The sequence below is a fragment of the Opisthocomus hoazin genome, chromosome 23, assembly GCF_030867145.1.
Source record: "Opisthocomus hoazin isolate bOpiHoa1 chromosome 23, bOpiHoa1.hap1, whole genome shotgun sequence".
NCBI lineage: Eukaryota > Metazoa > Chordata > Aves > Opisthocomiformes > Opisthocomidae > Opisthocomus > Opisthocomus hoazin.
This window is the reverse complement of record NC_134436.1, coordinates 7,937,508-7,965,057: the sequence shown is the minus strand read 5'-3', so window position 1 is coordinate 7,965,057 and position 27,550 is coordinate 7,937,508. Positions and strand designations below refer to the sequence as shown.

General features: G+C 42.1%; 1 protein-coding gene across 2 annotated transcripts in view; it reads right to left on the bottom strand.

Annotated features, from left to right (window-relative positions):
• Positions 1 to 27,550, bottom strand: part of SLIT3 (slit guidance ligand 3) — a 525,043-nt gene that overhangs the window by 71,414 nt on the left and 426,079 nt on the right. For both annotated transcript variants that reach the window (XM_075442199.1, XM_075442200.1), the window contains exons 22-27: positions 20,519 to 20,587; positions 19,334 to 19,405; positions 19,079 to 19,150; positions 12,379 to 12,450; positions 7,767 to 7,930; positions 3,578 to 3,702 (exon numbers count right to left, since the gene is read on the bottom strand). In XM_075442199.1, coding sequence (XP_075298314.1) covers positions 3,578 to 3,702; positions 7,767 to 7,930; positions 12,379 to 12,450; positions 19,079 to 19,150; positions 19,334 to 19,405; positions 20,519 to 20,587 — 574 coding nt within the window. The remainder of the gene's footprint in view (positions 1 to 3,577; positions 3,703 to 7,766; positions 7,931 to 12,378; positions 12,451 to 19,078; positions 19,151 to 19,333; positions 19,406 to 20,518; positions 20,588 to 27,550) is intronic.

The following is a 27,550-nucleotide window of genomic DNA, read 5'->3' as shown; positions in this document are numbered from 1 at the left end:
TGTGGAAGATGTCCCTGCTCATGGCACGGGGGGTGGAACCAGATGGTCTTTAGGATCCCTACCAACCCAAACCATTCTATGATTCTATGATTCTCGATGGCTTATTGATTGCAAGTTTGATTATTCTCTTGAATTCTAACACACATAGACACAATTTTACAATATCAATGGGAATACCTACAAGTCACATGCTCTGCAGGATTAATGAATTAGTAGGGGAGCGTTATCTATTCACCAGCCACCAGCTGCACTCACACATGCTTGCACTGCAGGTGGCCAGCAGCATTTAAAGCAGAAGAAAGCTTCATTTCTCTACTTGTAATCATACTTCAGAAACTAAACCACACATATTATTCAAATAATCTTTCAAAGACTGCTATGGAGAAGAGAGAAGAAAAAAAAAGTTGGATAATTACACCTATGCCTGTGTTTAATATGCAAACACAAGTTTCAGAACATGAAGAGACGTGTCCTGACAGCACTGGTGGCACCCCGGAGCTCAGGCTTGTCCAGCCTGCCAGCCGCCCTCTCACATCACCTCCCACTGTCTTTGGGGCTTTGTCCCCAAAGAACAACCGAAAAAACACTGTTTCAACTATGGCTTAAATACAGCAAACACACTCATCGTCCATTTTAAGGCAGGAGCAGCAGCACAGCTGGCGATCAGCACAGAGCCGTCCCCATTCCTGAGTGAGCAATCTGCAGTTCTGTCACCAAACAGAACGGCCCGGCCCATCGGTCTCAGCTCAGGTGGTCCCTGAGTAACCTCGCTTTGAAGTTTACTCATCCCCATCATGGGCAGCATTAAACATTGCTAAAAGCCCCACAAGGTGTGCATTCAATAGCAAAAACATTTTTGTGTTTATGAAAAAGAAGAGATTGAGCCGTCATCAATGTGGTAGTAAAAAATAAAATTATAGGCTTTTGCGACTGCAGTTAACTAGTAAAACTTCCCGATTCCATCAGGTACCAGTCTGGCAACTGGTAACTTAGGTGGCTTTCTGCTAGTTAACCTACTGTTTTTTTCCTTGCAGGCTAGGAGGAGCATAGGAACCCCAGAAAGCGCTTCGTAACTGTCTGTCCCTTCCCAGGGAATATTATAAAGCCGTCAGCTCATTTGAATGAGCTTACGCTTGAAATAAGGGTGGGTTTTTCACTTTCTTGATGCACTCTTCCACAGAGGATTTCTTCAAAATCTACATCAAACAAGGAAAAACAAATGCTGAGAGGGCAGATTTAGGGCAATTTATCAAGGTCTGGGAAATAGCTTCCAGATGGAGAGAGCTGTTTGGTGCTGGCTGGTGAGAAGGAAGCAAGGTATTGTTATTGAATTAGCATGAATCTCTGGTGGAGAACTGCGTGGTAGATAGAGTGCTCCTTTCATATGGTTTGCATTTGGACCTGTCAAATTCCATTTTTATTCAAAAACCTGTGGTAAAGGCACACAGTTCTTTTTGCTTATTAAATTTCCATCAGTTCTCCCTGTACTGTTCTCCAGTCGGTATTTTTAAACTCTGCTCTAAGTGCCACGCGGGGGTCCGTTTGCTCTTTGCCATGCTTGGATGACAGCTTGGTGCTTACAAGCAGACAAGCGGTTTTCGGTTTTACATTCACACACTGAGTGTCACCTGAGAAAGCGTGTGAGAGGAGAAAAGCTGGGTGCTCCATGAGATGTTTAAACTGAGTCACTTCCAGAGTTTATCAAAACTTTTCTAAGTAAAACGATGCATACCAAGGTCTAACGTACCCTGGAAAGTGATTGCTAATACGACGAGAGGATTATTCTTGATTGTTCTTGTTAATAAATCCTCCCTTTGTAGACATGTCTTCTAGCGGTATAAATGCATCTATACAAGTACATTTGCTAATATAGAAATACTATATAAAAAAAAATAAAGAAAAAAGCAAGGGCAAACAAAAATATGCTCATGACCAACACATTTCTACTTTGAACTACCTGGATATCTGTTCCACTACACATGCCTTTACAGAGTAAGGCATACACAAAGATTTATGTATTTTCCTGCTAGAGTTGAAAGCTTTTACTTTTCAAATTATCCTCACAGTCACCTAGTCCCATCTGAAGAATTCAGCCTAGTTTATGCTAAACATTGAATTAAACTGACTGTTCTATTAACCTGAGGAGATAAACAGCACAGCAAAGACAAATCAATTGTTATCAAGCAGTTAGATTCAGTTGAATGAATTTGTGACAACGTGGTCTTTTAAGATCCTGGAAAAGTTGCTGGTTGATATGCCAACGGGTAGAAGGATTTTTAACAAGACAACATTTCCAATGGCTTTTTCAATTATTTAGGAGAATTGTCATTATTCTTGAGTACCAAGCATTGGGACACTGGAGTGAAATAGAAGAAATGAGCTTTACATCTTCCCTTTTCCAGTGTTTCAGGGATCTACTACAATTACTGTGTTACTGCTGGGATGTATCCCAGGCAAGCAGAGAACACAGGGAAACGGTGATCTCAGCAGAACCAACTAATTCCTAAATCCTACCTGAAATGTAAGACATGGATACTTGTGCTCACTTCCCACACTTATGTCTGGTTTTGCCCTTGTTTTTTTTCCCTGTAGTTTGTATTACTCTGTGTTTTATGAGCATCTGCTTCAACTGACCGAGACTCTGTAAGAAATATCCAATGAGGCAAATAAAACCACAGTCTACAGGATGCAGCCTACTTCTTTGGCCACAACATCCGATTCCCGCCCCTGGCTGTGAACAGCTCCTATGCCTCTTTTATTACTCATACTTAATCCTTCAGCTACTGACAGCTGATACTTCCAGTCCTATCAGCTCTGCAACTAAGTCTTGGTAGCCTTAAGCTCTGATGATGCGGCGTTAACAAGAGGAGTTACACTGAAGAAATTGCATTCCTCGATGACCCGATTTTCAAAGGCGTTATCAAGAAACTGCATGCTCGCAGTGCTTGGCAGCTACAGGATCTCACATCTGCAGATCACTCGATGGACATCAGTGCTCAGAAGCTGGAGACAGCTGAGCTAGTGGTTGTGTCTAATCAGTCACCACCTTTCTGCTAATCGGTCTGTGTGAGATGGATGTAAGCTAGCAAGTGTCAACATTCTGTCACCGCGGACTAAACTGGCCCTTAATTCTCATCTGAATTGCCTCCCCTTTGGCCTGGCAGCCTACAAATGGTTACCTTGTTGCCGGCAAAAGAAAAGAAATTAAAAGGAAGATAAAATCAGCTTGCCATTTCCTAGGGATGTCTCCATCACAGTATCAGAGCATGCCCAAGGCTGGAGGCGACCTCTGGAGATGTCCCAGTCCAACTACCCCGCTCAAAGTAGGGTCAGGTAGAGCAAGCTGCTGAGAGTGATCTGTATGGTCACGGCACAGAGAGAAAGAAATGCCGTTCCTATTGCACGGGATGAGATCTGTCGCGGGGCGCAGTTGAAAGGCCACACACAATCTGCTGGAGTAAGGGATCTTTTGAGCTCAGCTGCCTGTAAAATTGGCTACTCGTGGTACAACAATTAAGAAAGCAGAAGGGGTGGGGAACACTTCATTGCTTTTCATGTAGTTCATTTGTCATCATACCTTGAAGCCAAAAGGACAAGTGCATTGATAAAACTCCACTGGATCATTGCTGCATGTCCCGTTGTTCTTGCACGGATTGGAGAGGCAGGGGTTACACTTGGATGCAACACTGATATCTACCGGCTCTGGAAATGCAAAACACAGTGTATTAATAGCAAACTGGATTACAGAACTAATACTTCCCGTGCTCACACATATGTTTTTCCCTAATGCAGTATTCACCTCGCATTGGCACACACGCACATGCTGTGGGTGCAACCTTACACAACAGCATGGGATTCCCAGGGATTAGAGAGATTTTAAGTACTTAAGTCAAGTTCTAGGCAAGTCTCAATGATTCTTATATTCTCCCGGACATGCAAACATCAGCTCTGAAAAAACATCTTGGGAATCTCCAGAGAGTGGGCTTATATATATATGGCTTTCAGCAATTTTTCCTTCTCTCAGTGCTGGGAATTCTGCAACAGCAATCCCTAGGGAACCATAACATGACATTTCTACGGCTGGTAACGAGAATGAGAGTGCAGATGCAACAGCAGAAATGAAAAACATGCATAAGAAAGATTTAGTTAGAGGCTTATGGGAATATTTAGGTGCAAAGTGTTCTACCATCCTGAATTTTAACCGAGTTCAAAACTTGTTTTCTTCCTGTTCTGGCCAGAAGAATGATTATCGACATTCAGCTATCTCGGCAAAACACAACAAAGACAAAGATGCAAAGAGGTAAATGAATGCAGATAAATATACATGGCCACATTTAAACCATTTAATAAACCACATTTTTCAACAGAACTCTTCCAGAGAAGTAGTGATGTTTGGGGGTGAGCAGGAAAGTTAACACAGATCAAAAGAATACTAACACTACATTTGGGGTACCAAGTCAACCAATATTTTATTGTCAAGATATTGCAGAAAGCTGATTTAGACTGTTATATTTACAGTTAAACAACTGGTGATTTTGAAGTGGCTAAATTTCAAATATTAATGAGTTAATGGCTTTTACATGTAGAAAATAAAACCTAACACTTTCAAAGGGCTTCAATTAGGCAGTAAAGACTCTAAAATAATTTTATTTCATTTTTAAGGAAATACACTTTAAAATAACTCAAAATTGGTTCTGCGCTAGTCAGAAGTGGGCACAGAGCTTCTATTACTGCATGATAAATGATAAGGAGGAGTCAATTGTGAACTATCCCAGAAGTGAAGAAAAGACGCTTATACTTGATGTTAGAGAGTAGGTGGAGCTGTAGAAGGTTACCAAAACTAGGGATGAAAAAAATCCCTTCCAGCCCAGGATTTGCTTGAGACTGTCCTGTACGAGACACAAACCTTCATTATTAACTTTGCACACTTGCACAGCACCAACAGAGGGTAAGAGCACCCAGAAATGGGTACCAAGGAGTCTCAGCTGCTAAGTGCCTGTGATGCAAAGGCCATATCCTGACCCCGCACTGACTTCAGAGTGCGACATGGAATAACAAGGAAAAAATACACGTCAAGTTGTCCTCTTCTATCCTTGCATTTATGTCTAACTCAATGCCATGCATGTTTTCAACTTGGAGTTAGAACAGCAAGAGGAAATAACATCTGAATTTCTGGCACTGACGGGGTGGAATGCAACATATCCGAGCTATTTGTGTCTCGAAGGTAGAATATACGCAGAATATACTAAGGTAGCTCCTCGGAGAGCGGATGAGACAGGCAGCAGTGTTGCTCTTCTAGATTTAGAGGTCACTAAGTCAGAATTTGTTCTATTATTTATTTATTTCATAATACACACACGTTCATTTTCCCTTTGTTCCTATGGCATAGATCAAAGCTAATCAATGTAGGAGCTAATAAGAACAGTGTTAGTTCCTAGCAGCTAAGTAGTTCATTAGTTTGCCCTTGTGGGTTTGATTTATAAATCCATATAGCAAAATGCCCTCAGCCTAGCACATTCCTTTCCTCTACTGCATAACTAGGAGGGCAGTTTAATAAAAAGCAGAGCTGAGTTTGCATGACTTGCACACTGCATACTTTTATTTTCTTGGCTCTGCTGGGACATAACCTTCTGCTCAGGCTAAAAACATAATTTTAACAAGTTGTTAGACTCTACTTATTTTTTTTCAATGCCAAAGTTACTGGAGGTCACAGAGGACATCTGTGCACTACCTCTACACGAGCATCTCAAAGTCCCAAGCACAGCATGGGCTGACTTCTGCAGCAACGACCCAGGCTTTTCAGGGGACGGGGGGCTCAGCCCACCCCGAGCTCTGTGCTAGCAGAGGACCGAGCCTGCACCGACAGACGCACAGACAGATCCCTGGGCTCTCCATGTCACCCCCGGACAGTCTCGCTCTGCTGCTGACGGGCACACCTCCCAGCCACAGCCCAGCGACGAGGGCCATGCGGCGGCCGGAGAAACTGAGGCTGCACCGTACCCTGTCGCAGGCCACGCGCGTGGCTCCAGCCCGAGGGGAAAACTGCGCTTGGCTTTGGAATAAATCCTGTCACTTCACCCTAAAAAAGCATCACCGCTGTGCAGACGGAACATCACGGGGTGTTGGAGCTTAAGTTTGCACGTGGGAAATGGGTCCAGTCAGACTACCAAGTCTTGCCTTGTTTTCAAAACATAGGTATTGTGAGGAGAAAAGGTGAATTTTGCTAGGGCCTGGAGCTTCTTGGGGTACGCTGCCGCTCGTCCAGACCATCAGCAGTTTCTGCTTGTCCAAAGACCAACTCCGAATCAACACTTTCTTCTCCTTTTCTATGCAGATAAAGCGAGCCATGGAGGCAGTTGGGATCGTAGGAAGCCCACCAGCTTTCTAATGGGCCAAACTAACATTTACATTAAAAACATACAGCTGTTTTTAACAGTCTGGATCACAGGCTTACTAATCTCTTGTCTAAGAGTTGCTTGCTTAGTCTTGAAAGCAAGTGAGTGTAACTATTGATATAGTTTCAGAATGAAGAAATCATCTAGCTTCTCTTTCTGGATTAATTTTCAGACCCTGTTTAATAAGTAAATACAATCATTTTCTTTGTTTCTCTCTGTGTGAACAAGTACATTATTAGGTATTTTTAGTATTTAGGGTGTATTTGTACTTCATATTCGAGAGACTACTATAAAGTCTGTGGTTCTGACAATTATAGTCAGAGTTCTGATAGTTTTGAGACTGACATTTCAAAGTAATTAAATCATAAGCTTACAGTTATTAAAAATATATTTGAAAGGACAGAAGATTCAGCTCAGGCTTGGGAACTTGTGTTCTAAACCCACTGCAACACCATCATTTGCTTGTTCAGCACTTCAACCCCAGCCTCTACAAAATCACGCTGCCAGGCAGCGCTGTAAAGTGCAAGGCGCTCTGAGAGACATAAAACCAGGCTTTATGCCCTCACTTCCATTTCTAAGAGGCGACTGACCCATCTTTTCCACCATAAATATAGCTCCATCTTCATGTACTTGTTGGTAACCTAAGCAAACCTCCAAAACTTTTCTTACAATAAGAACGTGCAGGTATATCCTGATCTGTTCAATAATAAGCTACTTTATCCACAAAAAAGCGTGCTCCTTATCACTTGTCTCACTGCTTTCGAATGTAGCAGGCTCCTACCACCGACTGCCCCCAGCGTTAATAGCTGCACCTCAATGCTCTCCTGAATGGACGTGCGCCCTATTCAGACATGAAACATTTTCCATAATCTGCAGTTTCTGATACAGAGCTGATGGGGACCGTTTGCAGGTTTTCAAATGAAAATGTACTTTTGGTAAACATTTGCTTCCCAGAAGAATTCTCAGTTTCTCAGTTTTCAAGTAAATGCACATAATAACTAGAGCGCTCTATATTTTTAAAATAACCCTTATTTAACCAAAGTTTTCTGGGGTAGGTAGAAGGCCAAAACCAATTTATTTGCTCATATAAGTTCCAACAACATCCTATATGCTAACTTGCCGTCATATAATCCGGTGCGAGCGCCGGGAATACCAGCTCCTCTGAGGTTTGCCTTCCAGTGGTGCAGTTAACTGCACTTGGTGGAAGAACACTTGAAAATGCAACTTGAATGTAACGTGACGGTTCAGAAAACGAAAGCCAGACCCAGCTGCCCCCCCAACTCACTTCATAACCAAAGAGCTTAAAAGTAAAGCACTGTGGAGGAGGAGAAGCAGCAGGACAGAACAGAGCGCTGCCCAGCTTGCTCCTACCTTTGCACTGGAAGTGGTGGGTCGGCGTGGTGAGCAGCAGCCTGTCCACCATGGCGTCCGGCCCGCTGCAGCGGGCTATGCCTGGCTCCTTGTACCCAGCCTTCACCCACTCGGAGAGCCAGCGGAGGTTGCAGTCGCAGTGCAAAGGGTTGGTTCCTAGAGCCCTGGCGGTGTAAAACCATTAACAGTGGTTATTTTGGCTTGCAAGCAAAGAAAACATCCCTGATCTCACTGAGGCACATTTTATTCTGCACTTTTACAGGAATGCTTTACTTCAGAATGTGGGAAAGATCTTCCGAGTCTTTTAGATTTATCTCCTCCAGTCTTCCCACTCCTTCTTCCCATCATCAGTTAGGAAGGCTGTATAAATACCTAACAACAAATCACTTTTTCAAACAATAAATCACCTTGCCAAACAATTGTGCGTGAGCAATGTCTCCAGACATCTTGCTTTCCTCAGATTTATCACACTGGTTTCTTTTATTGAAGTCTTTGGCCTTCCTGAGCGTATTCTAACGGTGAATGGTGTAATTGAGCTTGGACCCGATGACTCACGTCACGGCCTCCTCACTGGAGGAAGGACATGCACAGAGGATACCCCTGTTGTCAGACCTGCAACCTGGTGCCTGCTATGCTTGTTTATAGCTTCCAAAACGGATTTGCTGGTTAACCCATAGCTTAAGTCATATGGTTGAAGTAGATGCAGTCACTTCATGTAATTACAACCCACAGAATTTTTTCATTACTCCTGGACATCTTTCCAAAAGAAAACAAACCTTTTTACCTTAAATTTAGGTGCTGCCTTGACTCATTTTTACTATTTTTTCTCTAAAAGAAAGTGTCTTTTCAGGCAACCAGTCAATCACAAAGATCAGACTTCAGAAAAGTCAGTTTAAAAACAATTTTCTTCTTTCTTTCACACTTCACAAGTGTGAAGAAATGCGTATTGGAAGTCTGAATTTATTTTGCTGAAAGTAAATATAGGGCATTAGCTGTACAACGCCTCCATTACCGCGGGAAGAAAATTAACTCAATAAAGATTAGCACAGGGAAGATACACTAAAGAAATGAGTCACTCAAACTGGGTCTTACACTTTACTATTTCCGCATGTTTTAAACTATTTTTAAGATGGTATTTCAAACTCCAGCTTCTTTCAAATAAAAACACATCAGACAGGATATTAAGACAGAAACCTCCATGAATTTGTTGATACATTTCTATTGGAGTGACTAATGAACCCACTGTGCCCTAGACAGATTCATAATGAGAGTTCATAGGTTCAAACCCTGTCTAGGGCTCATTCATCAAAATTAAATGTGTACTGCAGCCCAGCATTAAAAAATATCCACCCATTCCTTCTGTAAATCCATTGCTTACAATGGAAAAAACCTACCAGGATGACTTTTTGACTCTGTAACTGTGATCAACTGGCTCACTTGTCCAAGGTCAAACAAAATGCAGCAGTGAAAGCTGGACCCAGAAATGAACTTCTGCCTTGAGCCACTGCCATATATAAAATGGGAGTGGGAGGACAACGGAAAGCGAATTGCTGTGCTAATTAATCTTTTTGAACTACATCAGGAATAAAGCTGCTCTACAGACACTAGAAATAATTACCAACAACATTGTTGTACAACTGCAGAAGTTATCACATGTATCTTTCCGTTCTTTTGTTTGTGGCTTTTCTTCATTTCTAGGAACTGCAGTGAATTCTTGTATTTCATTCATGATTTCTAACATACTCTTTCTATTTCTTTGCCCGTTATAGCAAAATATTTCCAGAAGGTAAAAATATCTTGTGCTGTAACGCAATACCACCACCAGCATTTTCAAAATGTTGTGCAGATATTTCTGTTCAGACACTTCTTTTTTTTTTGAGGCAACTTAGAATAAATTCAAGTAAGTCTAGCCATGATGATGTGGAGAAACAGCGGAGGGGACAGCTTATTTTTACAGATGACTAACACATTTGAGTAAAGATGAGACGATTCAACAGGATTGGGAAGTACAACAAGGTTTACATAAATGATTATATTACGATTAAATCAATGATTTATATTTTAAGTTTTTTATATATTGTATATATATTTATATATTACGTACAATATATTGTATATGTTATATATAATATCTAATATATAATAATATATATTGTATAGTTATGTATTAGTATATAAATATATATTTTATATATTTATATATTTATATGTTACAATTAAACAATTATATTTCTTAATTAAAGTAATAAATAGTAAACAAACCCAGTGTGTGTATACCATCTACAAACCTTCCTCTGTCTTTAGTGAGGTACATCAACTACACAGTTTGTTGTAATAGCTACATTACAACAATATGATATTTACAATGTAAAGGAAATTTGGTGAACATTTTCTTGTAGGCTTTCAAGAGCTATCAAAAAGCAATGGAAGTATCTAGAGATCGGTTTTGTTCTTCCAATTACAGACTAGTTTCAAGCTGTTACAAAAGAGTCTGACTCAAAGCAATAGTTTTGTCTATGCTCTGCAAATATTTCTTGCAATTCTAAAGGTTACCCTGATACCCTCCCACCCCCAGACTGTGCGGATGCAGAAGGCCCCGGCTGAGTGCCCTGCTCAACACCTTGGTAGTCAGCGTTCCCCAGCCGTAACACCTATCCTACTCTTCGCCACACAGCTTGTAAATTTAACATAAAATTTCATTCTCCCATGCCTTATGAGTTTGAGTAGCAGCCCCTAGTATCATTTTCAAAACTATTCCTAGTGCATGCTTTCTCCTTGAAGACCTATATATCAGGAAGAGCTCAAAATGAGTCTATTTTCAATTACGTGTGACTTGTTTGAATAAGCACAGCTTTTTCTGGCATGTGAAGAGCAAAATCATTGCGGTTGCTAAAAGTTTCAGAGTTCTCTTTAAGAAATTGGAGAGCACAACTGCACTGTAAAATTCAATTGCTCAACTGTGCAAATTACACCCCAGACAGGTCTTATTTATTTTATGGATCCTATTTATTACTGCTCATTTGAGCTTTGTGTATTTTACATTTCTGGCAGCGCATACATCTAAACAGATAGACTGCAGTGATTGTGCTGGGCCAAAGGGGGTTCTATCGCTCCCTAAGGTGAACGGTTTACCCAGGAAAATTGTATCTGCACTTCATTTAAAGTAAACCCTGAGGAAACTCCAAACAAATGGGGCATGATATGTTTATCTCCCGAGTTCTAAAAATCCCCTCGGAAGCCAGATTCCCGGTATGGAAGATGCCACTGAGCTTCCAAAAGCAGGTACAGGGCTTCAGCCCACTCAGACTTCCCTTCCAAAACAACACAAAAAATGACCTGACCATACTGGGAACATGACGAAGAAATACACAATGCGCAAAACAAGTATTTTCTCTGACTTCTGCACCAAGGTGTAAGCCTGAAACAGAGGAGGTTATTTCTCAGCTGAAGCTGGAATTGCCTAAGCATGCGATTTCTGTCCCTACCAATCTATCTTTATTTTATATTGTCCAGAGAGAAACTGAGATAGAAAGCTGTTACACAGATATAATCAGAGGACATATCTGCTATCCAGAAAATATGTAACTACGAACTAAGCCTTCTGTTCAGGTAGGTGATCTGGAGGGCACGTTTAAGGTTGCCAAGAGAGAAACAGATATAGAAAATCCATGTTAAATGCACACGTATCTGTTGGTATGTCTTGATGTGCGTATACCTCAACTTCAGCTCACACCCGTGAGGGCACCGTCGGCGCAGAAAATCTCTGCATCAGCTCACGAAACCAGTCACTTCACAAAAGGACCAAGACACAGCCAACCCTCTGCTTGCTCGAGGACAGTAACCAAGAAACGCGCTACACAAAACGACTTTTCCTTTACATCTGTTGTCGAACGATGTGCAGTGTCACGCATTATCTCAGTGGAAAAACATTTTCTGTTCACTCTTTTGGCACCAACTGTTACACTTCAGATTTATTTTGTAACAACTGCAACTATTTGTCTTTACTGTTCTTTCATCGACTGAACTGCATTTAAAAATATCCTGGGCCTCCACCAATACAACAGTAATTTCCTGAAATATGTGAAATCTCTAATAATTTTTGCAAATGATGGAATGAAGTATTAATGATGTGAAATGACCGGTTTCCATATGATTAAATATATGTGTCTGAAGCAGTGATTCATCAACAAGTTCATATACTGACAACGTTTCTGTATGCAAAACATATGACACTTATTAAGCAAAGAATTCGCATTTGCTTAATATTTGCTCTTTGTGGGAGGCTTCCTGCCTCACTCCCAGACCATAACACACTCTGCATTTCACACAGACAACGCTGAAAGAAAGTCTTAAACACAGAGTCCACAGAAGGGGAGACTGTCACATTCGCTCATTTGGTTTTCCTTAAGGAAATATTTTGGTAACTAATAACAACAGGTTCTAGTATTTTTTTATTTCCTTTGAACAAATGCACCATGAATATCCAGAGCAGAACAAGGAAAGGGAGCAGGAAAACCAGACAAGCTATACAACTCACATTTGTAATAACATGTGCTGTTTTACAAATCTGAAACCATCAATCAGAGAGATGAACCCCGACAGAAGTACTTACAGATGGGACAGGGATACCAGGTCGTTGAAAGAACCTTCAGGAACACTGGAAATATCATTTCCGTGGAGCGTCCTGGAAGAGGGGAGAAGCAGGAAGGTATCAAACCACAGTATTCTGTCTGCTCTCCACAAGTGAAGCAACTCGTGCTTAAGAAGGATATTTAATTTTGTTTCCAGAGTTTCTATGAGCTCCACAACTCATGAGCTTCCATGCTTTATTACTTCGACTTCTAGATGCTGACATTTAAAATAATGATACGATCGGAATTAGTGGTCACTAACATTTTAAATTAAAAAGGTGCCATACTACTTATGCTATTAAAAGTGTACTGAAGACAAGCAGACCCTCACACAGAGACCTGTACGCTTCTGCAGAATCCCACTAGCTGGAAACACAGAAAAAACAGAACGGGGGAAATAGGAACTGTGAAAGTTAAATTAAGTATTGATTGCAGAGAGAGCTAGAAGAGAGCAAGGGTCCATGAGGGCAAATAGATCTGCATTTTCACATGCCAGTTTCCCATTCTTACAGTGGGAAATACCTCTTTGGTTGGTACTTTTAAAATCTAATTGACAAATACATTTATGCTACCAGGGAAAACACTTTAAATCAGCTGTTTTAGGGCATTATTCACCCTGCTCAAAGAAACTAACACTTTTCAAGCAGGGTTTGCAGGATCCTTGTGAAGGGGTTCTCCACTGTTTCCAGGACAATTTAAGCAGCCACTCTCTCTCTTTTCTAAGAAATAACATTTGTGTGTGTGTTACACAGGCAAGCACAAACGGAAGGATTTTTCTTGCAGCTTGTAGGGCACAATACTTGTACTCAAAGTGCCAGACACAAGAGTAAAAATCATTATCTGTGATTACTTGTGGTTTTCATTGCAATTGCAGCTGAAGGCCCTGCTACAAAGTTGGGCAGCCTCACCAGCAGCTGTGAGAGACAAACACCACCGTGCCTGCTAAACCATGTCCCGAAGTGCCACACCTACTCTTTTTTTGAACCCCTCCAGGGATGGTGACTCCACCGCTGCCCTGGGCAGCCTGGGCCAGTGCTTGACAGTTTCTTTGGTGAAGAAATTTTTCCTAACATCCAATCTAAACCTCCCCTGGCACAACTTGAGGCCATTTCCTTTCGTCCTATTGCTTGTTACTCGGGAGAAGAGACCGACCCCCACCTCACTACAACCTGCAGCCTCCTCTTCTCCAGACTGAACAGCCCCAGTTCGCTCAACTGCTCCTCATCAGACTTGTTCTCCAGACCCCTCACCAGCCTCTATGCCCTTCTCAGGACACGTTCCAGCCCCTCAATGTCCTTCTTGTAGTGAGGGGCCCAAAACTGAACACAGCACTCGAGGTGCAGCCTCACCAGTGCCGAGTACAGGGGGACCACCACCGCCCTGGCCCTGCTGGCCACACCATTCCTGACACAAGCCAGGATGCCGTTGGCCTTCTTGGCCACCTGGGCACACTGCTGGCTCCTGTTCAGCCGGCTGTCGCCCAGCACCCCAAGCTCCTTTTCCGCCAGGTAGCATTCCAGCCACTCTTCCCCAGTAAAGAAATAAAATCAGCTATTCAGCTGCTGCATCCTCTGCCTCACTAGATAATTGTCTGGCAAAAAATAGCAGACACACAAATATTTATAGTTTATTCTAACTTTTCTAGTTTGCATGTTGCTGAAGACTAATTCACACAGTAACAGACAGCAAGAACTTGTAAGGAGCCAACAGGAGCCGATTTGCTGCATCTCACTAGCTGCTTCTTAAACAAAAGTTGGTAGAAAACTTGCAAAGGAATGGGACGTCAATATTTTAAAATTGTATTTTCTTTTGCACTTCTCCCCTGAGCTGGCTCAGTATTGGCAAACTGCTGCATTGTTTATGTCCTCAGTCCCAGGTCCAGGAATTACTGTCAGTGCTCCAGAGGCGGCAGAGGAGGGTGGAAACCAGAAACCTGCTGCGTGTCAGCTCTGTAGCAGCTCTTTCCCTCGAGTCATTTATTTTCTAATTTACCCGGTGATTTGCAGAACACAGCAATCATGTCTTATTTTTTTATTTCTGTGGCTGTACAGATGCTTGAAATGGTGCGCATTGTTTAAAACAAACCAAACACCCGGGCCCATGGAAATACACAACAGCCCCAGATGAAAATAAAAGCATCTCTTTTTGCATCCTTTCTTCCCTTTTTCTGCCCTAACAGCACCATAAGCTTCACCATGATCTACATGATGCCTTATAACTCTTACGAGTTCTGCCTTTACACACTGCCTCACGCCAGCACACACACAGCCAGGGGAGCCGAACTTGCCAGAGGCAGATCCACCTTGTCTGGTGTCCCGTGAGCCCGGGCCCTGCGGTGGGGCTGGGAACCACGGGAGCAGAAGCAACGTTACCGTGATCACGTTTCGCAGCTGCTCATCGCAGCTGCAGTTTTTCTCTATTGTACTGCACAGATTTTCTACAGAGCACGAAACCACAAAAACTACAGCAGAGTTCTCCTGCTGGCAGCTCTCTCCGGCTCTTGACACCAGTATACCACAAACTTGCCCTTCCAGCATCCCGATTCTGAGATTTTCTTTAAAGCATACCTAGGTTTTGGCTATAAATAATAATACTTGGCACGTATAAGGATGGATCTCCGAGCAGTTAAGGCAAACAGGAACAGGAAGGATCTGAGCTCCCACACAGTAACTCCAGATAAAGCACGCTCACTAATTCTATGCAGAACGACCAGCTGACTGAGACATACCCCACAGCTATTAAATACGGAGTATTTTTGTTGGTATGAGAATGCAGTATCAGGTCTGGTCAACATCTTGCCACCAAAATGCTCCCTCCTTCAGTGAAATGAGCATATTTAAACAAGCAGAAACTCATACTAAGATCATATTCTGATCTTTCAGACTACTTAAAGATGTGCAAGATGGTTCCCTCTGAACCGTCACAGAACTTCTATTTATCTTTATGTCATATCAGTTGTTTGTTCTGCGAAGGGATGTATTTTCTTTCCTAGGTGTCTTGGAAACATCTTCCAAGAGAAGCTGAAGAATGACAAAGAAATTTATCTGTAAGAAGGTAAAAACATCAAAAATATAAAACCATTTGCAATGAATGGCTTGACTACATGTCTCAAACACTGGGGTGTGTTTCATGGATGCAGATGCCTTCATCTTAATGAAAAAGTCATATCAGCAATATCATCGCCCGTGCAACTAAACCGAGACGATAAATGCTGAAAAACTTAAAACCCGCAACAATAAATAGTGGCAAGAGAATTCAACAACGCAATAAAATCTTTCTCCTCCTGGATCATCAACAGGAACATATTTTTATACCAGATCCCTTAGAAGCAAATCATCAAATAAAATCTTAAACATTTGGACAGTTAAAGTACACACATTGATATGTGTGCTCTCCCTCAAAAACACAACTCCTTGGTATCCTCTTCTCAGTATTCTCTTGTCTACGGGGAGGAATTTAAAGTGCTGGGCATCTCCTCTCAGAGCAGACAGCAACAAAACCCTTGAATTCTTGAAATAAAAACTTTCTTCTACATATAATCTCTACTAACTTATTTCTTTGTCTTCAGGTAAGGAAATGAACTAAACATATCCTTTTGGGTTGGGTTTTTTTTGATTGTCTTTTCTTTTATGAACTGTCCCCAAGTCCTGCCTCCTAACCTATTGTCTCGTAACGTTAGGTTGCTACAGACGCAAAGGGGACGCGTTTTGAGTAAACGATGATCTGCCCCGTAAAGACAGCAATGAGGCTAAAGCCTTGGCTGAGCTTACAGACCCCCATCCCACCAAGGGCAAACACCTACAGCGAGCCCCGAAGGATGCCAAAGCACACAGCGACCAGCACCGCTCAGGTGTCAGAGGAAGTGGGCAGCCACTGTGTCACTGTTCAATGCTCGTACAAACAGTGCCTTTTACAGATTTACTGGGTAAGTACAGCCAGTCATTCTGCAATTAAAAAAAATACCAAAACAAAGACTCTGGAGATATTCCAGACCCTCCTGGACAAGGTCCTGTGCAGCCTGCTCTGGGTGACCCTGCTTCGGCAGGGGGTTGGGCTGGGTGACCCACAGAGGTCCCTTCCAACCCCTACTGCTCTGTGATTCTGTAAAATCATGTTGCTGTGAGGTCAACTCAGTACAGCAACCAACAATGAAAATATATTGCAAAAATTGGTTCCAAGGTTGTGCCTGCAGAGTATTTGTGGTAGCTTTATCATCACACATATTACTATGTTTGCGTGAGCTTTGAACTGCAGTTTTCAGTAAAATAAGACCATCTCATGTTAGTATACTATTCTGTAGCTCATTTTGTCATCTTTTTCATAAACATAAAATGGAAAATTGTTTAGTGATCTGAGAAAGTGTTTTTATTTCTGGACCTCGCCTCAATTAAATCAGGACAAAATGTCGGAAGTTACAAAGTTGTCACACAATAAAAATAATCTTTAAAACAATCAGTGTGGGTCTACCACAGAGTTCTGATTTATTATCACTTTGTCTCAATCTCAGCTTTTTTAATCTCTTTACACTAGCTTCTAAAAAACCTAGCTTTGGACAAAAAAACCCCCAAACCAAAACAAAAACCAAACGCACAATTTTTCACTGCAATAGCTTTGGTGCAAAAACCTACCAATATCGACTTTTGCTTATTAAAAAAATTCTTAAGACTCGCTGTTGAAATTGCTCCCCAGCCCCCTTTGGCTGCCGTTATGGACACGCCATGTGAAGACGGAAGACTAACGGCCTGCTTGCGTAACCACTGGTATATATTCAGGCTTAAACGTAAACATGCTGACTCTGCAGTTTTCGCAGTTGGGCTAGTGCTCAGAAAAGTGAGAGAGACAGGACAGAACCAGATATCTGTCAATGATCACCTTCATCATACATCCATGATTATTCAGATTTTCAAATACATATTTAATTTATTTACTATAGAGAGGCAAAAAGTAAAGAAAGCATAAGGAATTTGGGAGATAGAAGCCTGTATGAGGAGGGTCTGCTACCTTCAATGGCATGCACAGCCAAAAGTAATGAGATCTCTATATTCTTTTACCAAAAAAAATGTGGAAAATGTGTTGCTGATGTTTTCTCTTTTAAATTCCCCTGAGAATATGGATAATAAATAACTGACAATAACAGATTGCACATTGTCACTCGGAAGCCATTTTCTCTCTGGAGAATTGGTTTTTAATAACAGCATAGATGACATGTGGCAAAAGTTGTAGCTGATACCAGAGTTTTGTGGGCCATAATAAATCAAATCAATCTGGAGGCTTCCAGATGCGTGGAGCAGAGGCAGAGATTCCCATTTAGGCTTCATTTCACTCATGCGGCTCTGTGCAAGTCAGGGAAGGCTTCTCCCTTGCAGGAGGAAGGTATTTTTTCAATTTGATTAGCAGATCATTTAAAAAAGCCAAAAGATAACAGTTGTTATTAAAATATTGCCCTTTGTTTCTGTCCATATGTGGCCTGCAAGAACAGAAGTGAGAAGACAAATTGTAGCTATTGGAAAGAGGGAGGCATTGTATATCAACACTGTAATTCGGGTTAGAGGGTCCCAAACTAGCTTTAATCAAGCTAGCTTGCATATCAGAAGCAGGCCAGAAGACAGCTCCATATGGAATAATTTATTTGGCCATGAATATGTTCAGCTGTGGCTGCACTTCAGGCCTCAAGTAACAGCTCAGATGTGACCATCCTAGTGCGCTAGAAATCAGTCCCAAGCCAAACTTAAAACAACAGATCCAAATCACGTTTATTTCTTGGTTTTAATAATGAAAACTGGGAATCTAAAGCTGTCTTGTAAGGCAGGAGGTTGAAACCTAGAGATCTATTTTACCACTCAAACCACAGTGGAAGAGCTCGGGCAAACAGCATCGCTTGATTGCTTCCACAGATGCAGCACTGCCCTTGTCGACACCTGAATTCCACACTTCTGGAGTCAGTGCACAGCAAGCATCGCTCTTTAAAACCACAGACACTTCTGTAAGTGAATGACATCTAACTCTAAGTAAGGCTAACCCACTCGTGCTGCTGGGCCGTGGGGATGTGGACCTCTCAGAGTGTGCCAACATGAAATGAAATTTTATTCAAAACCTTAAGACATCAGAGACAGGCCTGCTCAGCCCCTGGCTTGACTTCCTCATTGTTTTAGTGTGGGGACTTCTAATTTACTTCCCTTCAGATTGCATTCTTTTATATAAAAACTTGCCCGTAGAAATCTAAATTAATAGAAAATATCTAAAAATGCACAAATTTTCGGTAAAGACACTCTTGCTGAAGCATCCAATGGAAACGTACACTCTGAAATACGATCAAGTTCTTCCAGACCAAGAGAAAAGTCCTTTCAGGTGGGGCACCCAAACATTGCTCAAGTAGAAGAGGTGAGCAGACTCTAGGCAGTCTCCTGGAGGCCTGTTTCTCTGATAGTTCTTGTCCCTGAACTCTCAGAGAAAAGTCATTCAACCTGCAAATATATAATTGCTTCTTTTCAAAGTTTAACATTCACCTGCTCTAGTCATTACCGGACATATTGCACCTAAGCACAAGTACATTGAAGCTAATTGTGTGAAAATAGTTATGACTACTGGATCAAGTGAACCATCTGCTCATTCAAAACCTCCTTGCCACCAACAGCATTCTAATAAGCTGCAGCTCAGCTGCCTCGGAGAAGTGGTACTTACAGCACTCGAAGAGACCTGAGCCCATCGAACGCGTGGACTGGAATGCACCGGAGCCTGTTGTAGCTCAAGATGCTGGGAGAATGAGAGAACAGAGTTACCACATTGTGTTTTCTTTGATTATTTCACTCCTAATTCAACCACAAAGAAGCATGGAAAGCCACATGCTTAAGTAACAAGACATATACTCATTGTTCAACACCAAAGATGGTGCCTGAAAAGCAATTAAAACTGTTCTCAAACCTCTGGACTACTTACAGCGTTGATAACTGAGTCATGTTGATGAAGGTGTAGTTGGCCAATATGCTGATGCTATTGTTGCTCAGATCACTGAAGAAACACACAGAGAAAATATCCTTTTACATGTATGAATTGAAAAATGTCTTTTTTCAAAGTTTACATGATATCTGCACAGCAAAACGCTTGAAGCAATTGAAAAGTCACATCCTATCAATTGATACAATATTATCTAACCAACTTTGAATAAGCTCGAAAAGCAAAGCACATCAGACCCCCCTAAAAAGCCTCAGAAATATTAAGGCATATTTCCATCATATGGCATTCCAAAAAACATCGGAGAATACAAGCAAAATTTTTGAAGAAGGATAAATTAACAGAGGATACAAGCACGGGTGAATATTTCCTGTACCAGCTTCCTTTGCAATTTATAACGGGCATACCATTTCCATCTGCTCTTCACATTGACAGCTACTAGGACAAAATTTCATTTTCCATTTTAAAACAGTATTTCAGGCTCGCAAAGAACATTTTGTTTTGCTGTTGCTCTCCCTTGAAAACCAAAATCAGAGATGCTTCCAAATAAAACACTGTTTTAAACCAGAGGATTCCAGTTCGCCCTCCACGCTCCTGTTGCCTGAGGTTGTGCTGCCCATTTGACTGAAGTGTCTACAGCTGATGCAAACAGCTTTTGAAAATTTCTGATCAACAGTTCAGCCAAGAAATTTCACTGCTGCGTATTTCAAGGAGCAACATAGCGAACAAACTCTGGTTGCGTCTCTATCTGTGCGACCGCTCCTAGCAGAAACAGCTATGCAAATTTTCATTGCCTTAGCATCATAAATACTACCTCACCTAGAACTAATTGATGCCATCTCCTCTGTTAATGACCTTGACAGCTTTGCAGAGATCAATCTGCCAAGCGCAGCTGCAGCAGCCTGCACGAGAGCTCGGTCCTCTCGTGGAGGCTGGAAGCTCCTGCGGAGGAAGGGTCTCTGGCGCTCTCAGTCCCCCCGCTCTTTCTCCCCTCTTCATGAGCACTTAGTGGCAACGGCGGCCACAGCGAAATTCTTTTCAAATTTGAATTACAGAAGGCTTTTGTGGGTTTTTTTTCCCCCTCAAATACTAATTATTTATGTTCCACCTACAATACAGTGCGGAAAGAGTCACGTAACTTTCTTGACATGGAAACCATGTGTTTCTTACATCAGTGTCAGGTGTCTGAAGGTGGAGAGCCCCTTCGGCACAGCAGTCAGATGGTTTCCTTCCAGGTACCTGAAAAAAGTCAGATTGGACAATTACACAAACCTGTTAACAAGAACTCCTGTCCCTCAATCTGCACCACGAAAGAGGAAAATAAAAGTCAGTCACTAAGGAAAAGATCTTTGATTCATTGCTTTGAAACTATAACACTTTCTCCTCTACAAGTGAATTATCCGACATGCAAAGTTTCACAGTAGCTTATTGATTTTTTTTTTAAGACTTAGAAGCGAATAAAGCATCTCTGGCCTACAGCAAACAGAAATGACCATCTGGTTCTTCTACGACAGCAACTGAAGAGGGGGAGAAAAATTGTATGGCTTGTGCCCCGAGTTTCAAGTGACCTGTAACAAGTTTCTAGAAGAACGCTGAGTGCTGACTGACCCAGTCAGGAATGCTTTTGCCTTGTGCATGTGAGTTCTTTGTGCAGCCAGAACTGGAAGAGGAGCTGCTCTGGCAGGTCTCTGCGCTGCAAAAGCTCTCCTTATTCCAGTGTCGACACAAACAGCCACCAGTTTGAGGCCACATCCATTACAGAAATTCCTGCTACGGTGTATACACCTTCCTCACCCTTCCTTTTCAAAGTACGCTGGTACAGGAGGAAAACTTGGTACAAATTGAAGGAGAAAGACCAAATTCTCTTCGAATACAGGCTCCTTCTACAAGCACTAAGTGTATTAATAAAACAGCTCGTGTTTCCAGGCTGGAAGTTGTTCGACACACCACTGAACGTGTGAATTCAGACACACGTAGAGCAGAGCTAGAGCCTTTTTGGATAATCCTATGTCCTCGTTTTCCTGGCATATAGTGCCTGTATTCTGCAGTTTTTCTCCACTGAAGAAACATGAACGTTCAGCAACCAGGGGCAAAACTCTGAACAAATATAATACTTTCCAAAAGTTTGCCCAGAAGAGAGCATGGGTACTCAAGACTCCACAACTGACCTGTGGTAGCAATGGGATGTGGGGCTTAACCTGTTTATTACAAAATAATACAGACAGAGCTGGAGCTCTTTTCCTTAAACTTGGTGTTTGGCTGAAACTGCATCCCTGGAAGACACCAAAGCAATAATGCTCCCATGGAAACTGAGCACTGTGGTGCCCTGAGACTGTCAAAGTGATCCTCCAGACGTCTGCCAGAAGCCTTCTCTACCTGGGAAACAAATCCAAGGTTCTCAAAGCACGGTGTGGGAGGAAGGCATTTCTCCCCACACAGTTGAGGACAGAAGACAGAATGGGATTTCCCTTCCCCTACAAGATGCTTTGGGAGATTCTTCCCAAGGCAGACGTGGGGCAATGCAATCGATGCGGTATGTTTTGAAAGATCATCAAGCGTCGCCAGGAAATGCAGCCCACAGACACCAGAGCACGCAATGTGCTGCCTCTGCCGCTGAAAATATAGTCCAATAATCACGTTAAGGATTTTTATCCCACACACACCATTTCCTTTTCTTTGGCAACAGGCGTCTTTATTCTGCATTTACTATAGCAAACAACAATAATAGATTATTACTGTGCTGTATGTACCCTCTCTACACTAACTGTAACAACACAGAGATATTTGTGTAAACTAAATCCAAGAAAATTTTCCCACAAACTTTATTTTTACCTCATTTAAAAATAAAATCTATAAACACTAACGGAATTTCTTACGTAATGCATTTTGTAACTGTCATATTTGATTTCCCCTCCCACTTCTATTTCAGTGTAATGCCCTCACCATTTTCTGCTGCTTCAGCTCTCTTTTCAACTAAACCACTCCAACCAAACTGCCCCAGCCTCACGGTTAGCCGTTGGCCTGTGCACAGGATCCCATCAAGTCTGAGTTACCTTAGAGTATGCGGCGGAGCTGACCCAGCTCCTGCTAGGATTAGGCTGGACAAGCAGGACTACAGGTTTTTTTCAGTTTTTAAGCAAAAGAAAAATCCTTCCTTAATGAAAAAAACCTATTGAATAAATTAATCTCTCCATTCACAAAGATCACCAGCATCGAGCGACAGTGTCGTACAGTAACCAGTTCGCCCTTGCAATGCAGTGACAGCTGCTCTGCTGACGCAGATTATCGTGGGTTAGTTACATCACATTTACACCTCCCAGGGGCATTCATAACCAGCAAGTGTAAAGTCACTTGATTCATTTGGACTAAATTTGGTACAAATTATTCTGAAAATGGAGTTCCTTGGAGAATTCACACCATAAATTGTTACACAGAAGATCCTCAGAATCCAACCACATGTTACTGTTTAAGAGGGCAAACCGCGTCTCGTTTCCCCAGCCACGGTCTGCTCTGGGCTCGGCAAGCCGCTGGGCGCCTGCGCCTTCTCTTGCGTCCCAGAAAGTCACAAATCTTAAACCCAAGCACGAGAGTGAGTTAAGGTTCCAGTCTTTATTCCAAATGTAAAATCCAAAGGATTTCCAAAGGAAATCAAAAGCAGGTCATGTATTATGTATTTGGAAGCTATATACGATTTTCCTTTAGGAAAGGAGACTCAACTCTTGCAATGTGTTGAAATCTTTCAAAATATATTTTCAGGATATTCTCTTGCTGATCCAATAGGAAACAGCCTGCATTCTGAACAAACTGATGATGGCTCGCCCAGCTTTTTCCCCCATGTTTTGCTTTCTGGTGCAATCAAAGCTCAAGGATGCACAGTTTAATCCGGTGCTTCATTACTCAGACTAACACAGACATGCAGACCCCTGGAGTTCAACCCCTACAGAAGATCTGCTTTGAATAGCTTTGGATTTGTACTGCGAGCAATTTGATGGTTATATAAACGTGCCAGCAGAAAACTGCAACACTTATACCAGTGGTATAATTTCTGAACAAACACAATTTTACACTGAAAAATCACGGATTATTTACTTTTCATTCATGCATAAGAACAATTAACCACTGTTAAACCTTTCACCACGTTATACAAAGAATGGCAATATTTTCAAAGCAAAAGGCATTCATTTTGAAAGCACATTTAAGCGCAACGACTTTGGAATAACCAGAGCTTTCAGGGCATAAAAGCACGCCGAGAATCAGGAGGACCCGAGCTGCAGCGTTGGAAGAACCGCAGTGCTGCAGGTGAGCTGCTGCCCGCCGCGGGCCAGGCCCCCGGCAGAGCAGGGAGGGGGTGCGGGGACAGCAGCTCGGCACCTCGCTGCGCTGCAGGTGACGGATGGCGGCTGCGGGAGGCCTGGAAGCTGGACACAGCGAATAACAGAACTATTCCTGAGGCCGAAGGGGCAGAGCTCAGTTATAAAACTTTGCATATTTATGTATACATATATATAAATAAAAAACCATGGATGAAGCTACAGACCCCCTACCCAAACCAAACGGTAACAGAATGATGTGGAGGGAAACTTGTATTTTTGATTCTTCTCATTCCTTAGCCAAAGTAAGACGATGTACATGGCATCTGGTACGCAAATAAATTCTGGCATGAATGAAAAAAATGTATATCTAATTTTAATGCTCAGAGTCAAGTTATTAATATACAAGAGTGGGTGTCAGCTGCCTTAATACAGACATACTGACTAGTATCCAAAACAGCCTCATTTGCTTCCGAAACTCTCTAGACTCTGTAGTTTAATATATCAGATTGGAAATTGCTTTTCACCCCATGAATGCTGCTGGGAATCTTGAAGTCTCAGTAATGACTTGCAACCAATAAGCAATTACCAGAGCCAAAATTGAAAAAAAAGCCCAAAGCACATGTTCACGTTCTCATCAGATGGCACCCACCTACCAGGAAAGGCTTCTTCAAAAACACGACCGGGTGCCGGAGACAGGCAGCGGCTTGGCCGGGCTGGCTGGCACTGCGACGCACGGCCATGCCTCGCTCCGTGCCTGCTCCAACCTCTCGGAGCCCAGGGCCTGCAGCAGCCCCTTCCACACACACAACATCACATCCAAAAAATTTAAAACTATGCGTAAAAGATGACAGCTCTTCTTCTTCCAGCTTGTCTATTTTTATACTGGAACCACTCGGACTGGAGGTGATACAACCAGCACGAGGTGCCAAAGCATCATGTAACGATTTGAATCGCTTGGAACCCTTTTTGTACTCAAGTGTCTACTCAGCCATAAAGTCAAGCTCACAGCGGCAATCTGTGCTAAGAGCAGAAACTGGAGAGAGAAGTCAGTTCTCAGGCTGTAACTGAAAAGGCACAAAGCCTTTCCTTTAACTTCTTTAAATATTTCCTATAGAATGTTACATTACAAAAAAAAGATGACACTTGACAATTTGATGCAGCTTCAAAATCAAGTTATAATCTAAGATTTTTAATGCAGATATCCGATATCCTAGAATTTTGAGACAAGTTTCATTTCCTAAAAATGGTGGTCTAGAAGAGAATTGGACTGTGAAAGATGAAACATATCCACAAAGCATTAATTTTAAGAGCCTCAATGCCATTTTCTTGAGAAGAAACAGAATTCAAGTATGGCTCTAGGTACAAACCTGGATCTTAAACTTTCTGAAGTTCTGGCCAATTTGGACTCTGGATTTTGCTCCATTTGTATGTCAGACCACAATCTGCAGGTTTGACACACAAGGATGACCGTGTTTGAGAGAAAAGTGAAGGCCCTACAGTTAAACTTACCTCTATTAGTGCTAAAGTCCCCTTTCCGATCCGTACTGAAGCTTCAGCAGTCACTGAACACACTATTTGATAGTCCGGATACTCTTTACTTTGTCTAAATGGTCAGATTTGAAATGCGGATCGAAGTCCTCTGTTTCAGCTGTAACTGAAATTTCCTCCTACAGAGCTCTCCATACTCTCCATGGGAGAGTTTTCCTCCGCAGCGAATCAAGCAGGCTGTAAAGCCTTTTATGACACAGAACTATGTAAGCCTAAGCTTTGATCTAAACTGTTGCTCTCCTTTATTATCAAAGGAAAATCCACTGAAGTCTGTGTTAAGGGTCAGTGTATAAAAAAGCGCAGATTGCCAGACAAGCAAAAGCATTTGCATTCTCAAGCAGATGATTTTCATCAGATATCTCACTTCACAGATATCCCTTTGATCAACAGCAATATAAGCATACTGAAAAATGGCGCTAAATTGTTACAATATTCCACATATATCATAACTAACTGCTTAAGGAATATTTATTGCAACCATTTGCACGGCCCAGGTGCGAGCCCCTGTTTTTAGTCACAAGTCAAGAGAAATCACAGGTGCCCTGGATGGTGGAAAGGAGGGTTGTGACTGGTGGTAAACACCTCCAAGTAGTTGTGGCAGCAAACGTATGGCAAGCGACTGTCACAATCGTCCTGGCGACTGGAGATTCGGCTGCAGAAAGGTGCCGCGCTAAGGCCAAGGCAGCAAGAGGTAGCAAACTCAAGGTGGGGAATAAAGAGCTAAAAGACAGTTCAACAGGCTTCCCCTGCTAGTAAGAAGGTCAGCCCCTTGTGAACACTGTCATGCCAAGGACTGAGTAAGCTTGCAGGCTAAATGAACCTGCAAGAGCAAAAAAACACAAACAGGAGAGAGAATGTGTGTGAGGAGAGAAAGAGAAATGGCAAAAGCAGATATGAATATGTATTAATAGAAATGGGAAGAAAAATAGTCACTAACAGTGATGTATGGATGCAGTTTTCCTAACAATCCCATCAGTGCTATCACACAGCTCAGTGTCATGACAACATTTGGAGTCTAGAGATGACATGATTAGCACATATTTATTCTAAAATATACCACGCTCATTATGTTACAGCTTATGCACGCGCCATCCACATAATTGCCTCCAATGTTTTTCCCCAGTGCAAAATATTAGTTGCTGTAGGTCCATAAAAGCAGCTGGATGCTGTCAGATAAGACTCTATTAGAAATCAACTATACTTTCGTGAAAGAAAGAAAAAAATATTGTTCACACACTGAGGTAATATGCAAAAGGAAAAAGAGCATGGGAAACTTCGTTCAAATAGATTTGGGGAAAAAACAAAAAGGAGAAAACGAAAGCCTAAAACACTAAGCAGCAGTGAGGCCAAGTTCCAAACTAGCTCATTGCATGAACATTTTACTTCCGAACATCTGGACTAGAAAAGTGAGCATGTTAAAAAAAAAACACGGCTGCTCTTCAGAGCAAGCAAACAGTGGGAAAAAAACGTAGGCAGTAAGTAAATATAGAGCAAAGGAATTTACAAGAAACAACTTCATATTTCCCTGTTCCCAGGAAGCTGAAAGAAGCCTTGCCCATGACGATGGGGTTTTGTGAAGGAATCGCTGGGGGATAGAAATCTGCATCATCATCCCTCTAAAAAGCCTGGAGTCTTAGCGATCTTCTCAACTCTATTCTAGATGGAAGCCTTCACCGCCAGGGTAATCCCTCCTCCCAAGGGTGGTACAAACCAAACACAGGGATGTCTCCTGTTATTCCAAGCTCTAAATGTGAAGGAGATCATGGTTTTCACATGCTTTGTCTATATCACATCCAAAACAGAAACTCAGGAAGAAAGTCAGAAGGAGCAAGCCTACGTCCCCAGTCCATCACGTCCTACAACACTGCTGGTGATCTTTTTTGCGGAGCTTAGGTGCAGTGAAATTTGACCTGGCAAAGGGTAACGTTGTCCCCGCGTGCCTGTGCAAGAGGTATGTCCATTTTTGCACATTGCTATTGAATACCTGTGACAACGAAAGAATTTTGGTTTTAAGGCTATTTTAAGATCTCTAAATGAATTTAAAAGAACTTCTGAGAAGGCTATATTCAGCCATAACAGACTGATTTATCTAGATACATGGCTGTTCCTTTTCTTAAATCACGTTGCAAAGAAACACGCTGCAGTTCAATAAAAAGCACTGCCGCTAGCGTGCCTTGCAAATGAATATGTTAACAATGGAAGTTTGTAAATGTCAGACTCGTGCAGCCATAAAAATTCCTCGAACTTGCTCCCCTGCATTGCATCACTGTTCAGGCCTCCCACAGGGAGCTGGGAGCTGCCAGGACAAGCGGCTCTGCACCCTCGTCCTCTCCTTGGCATC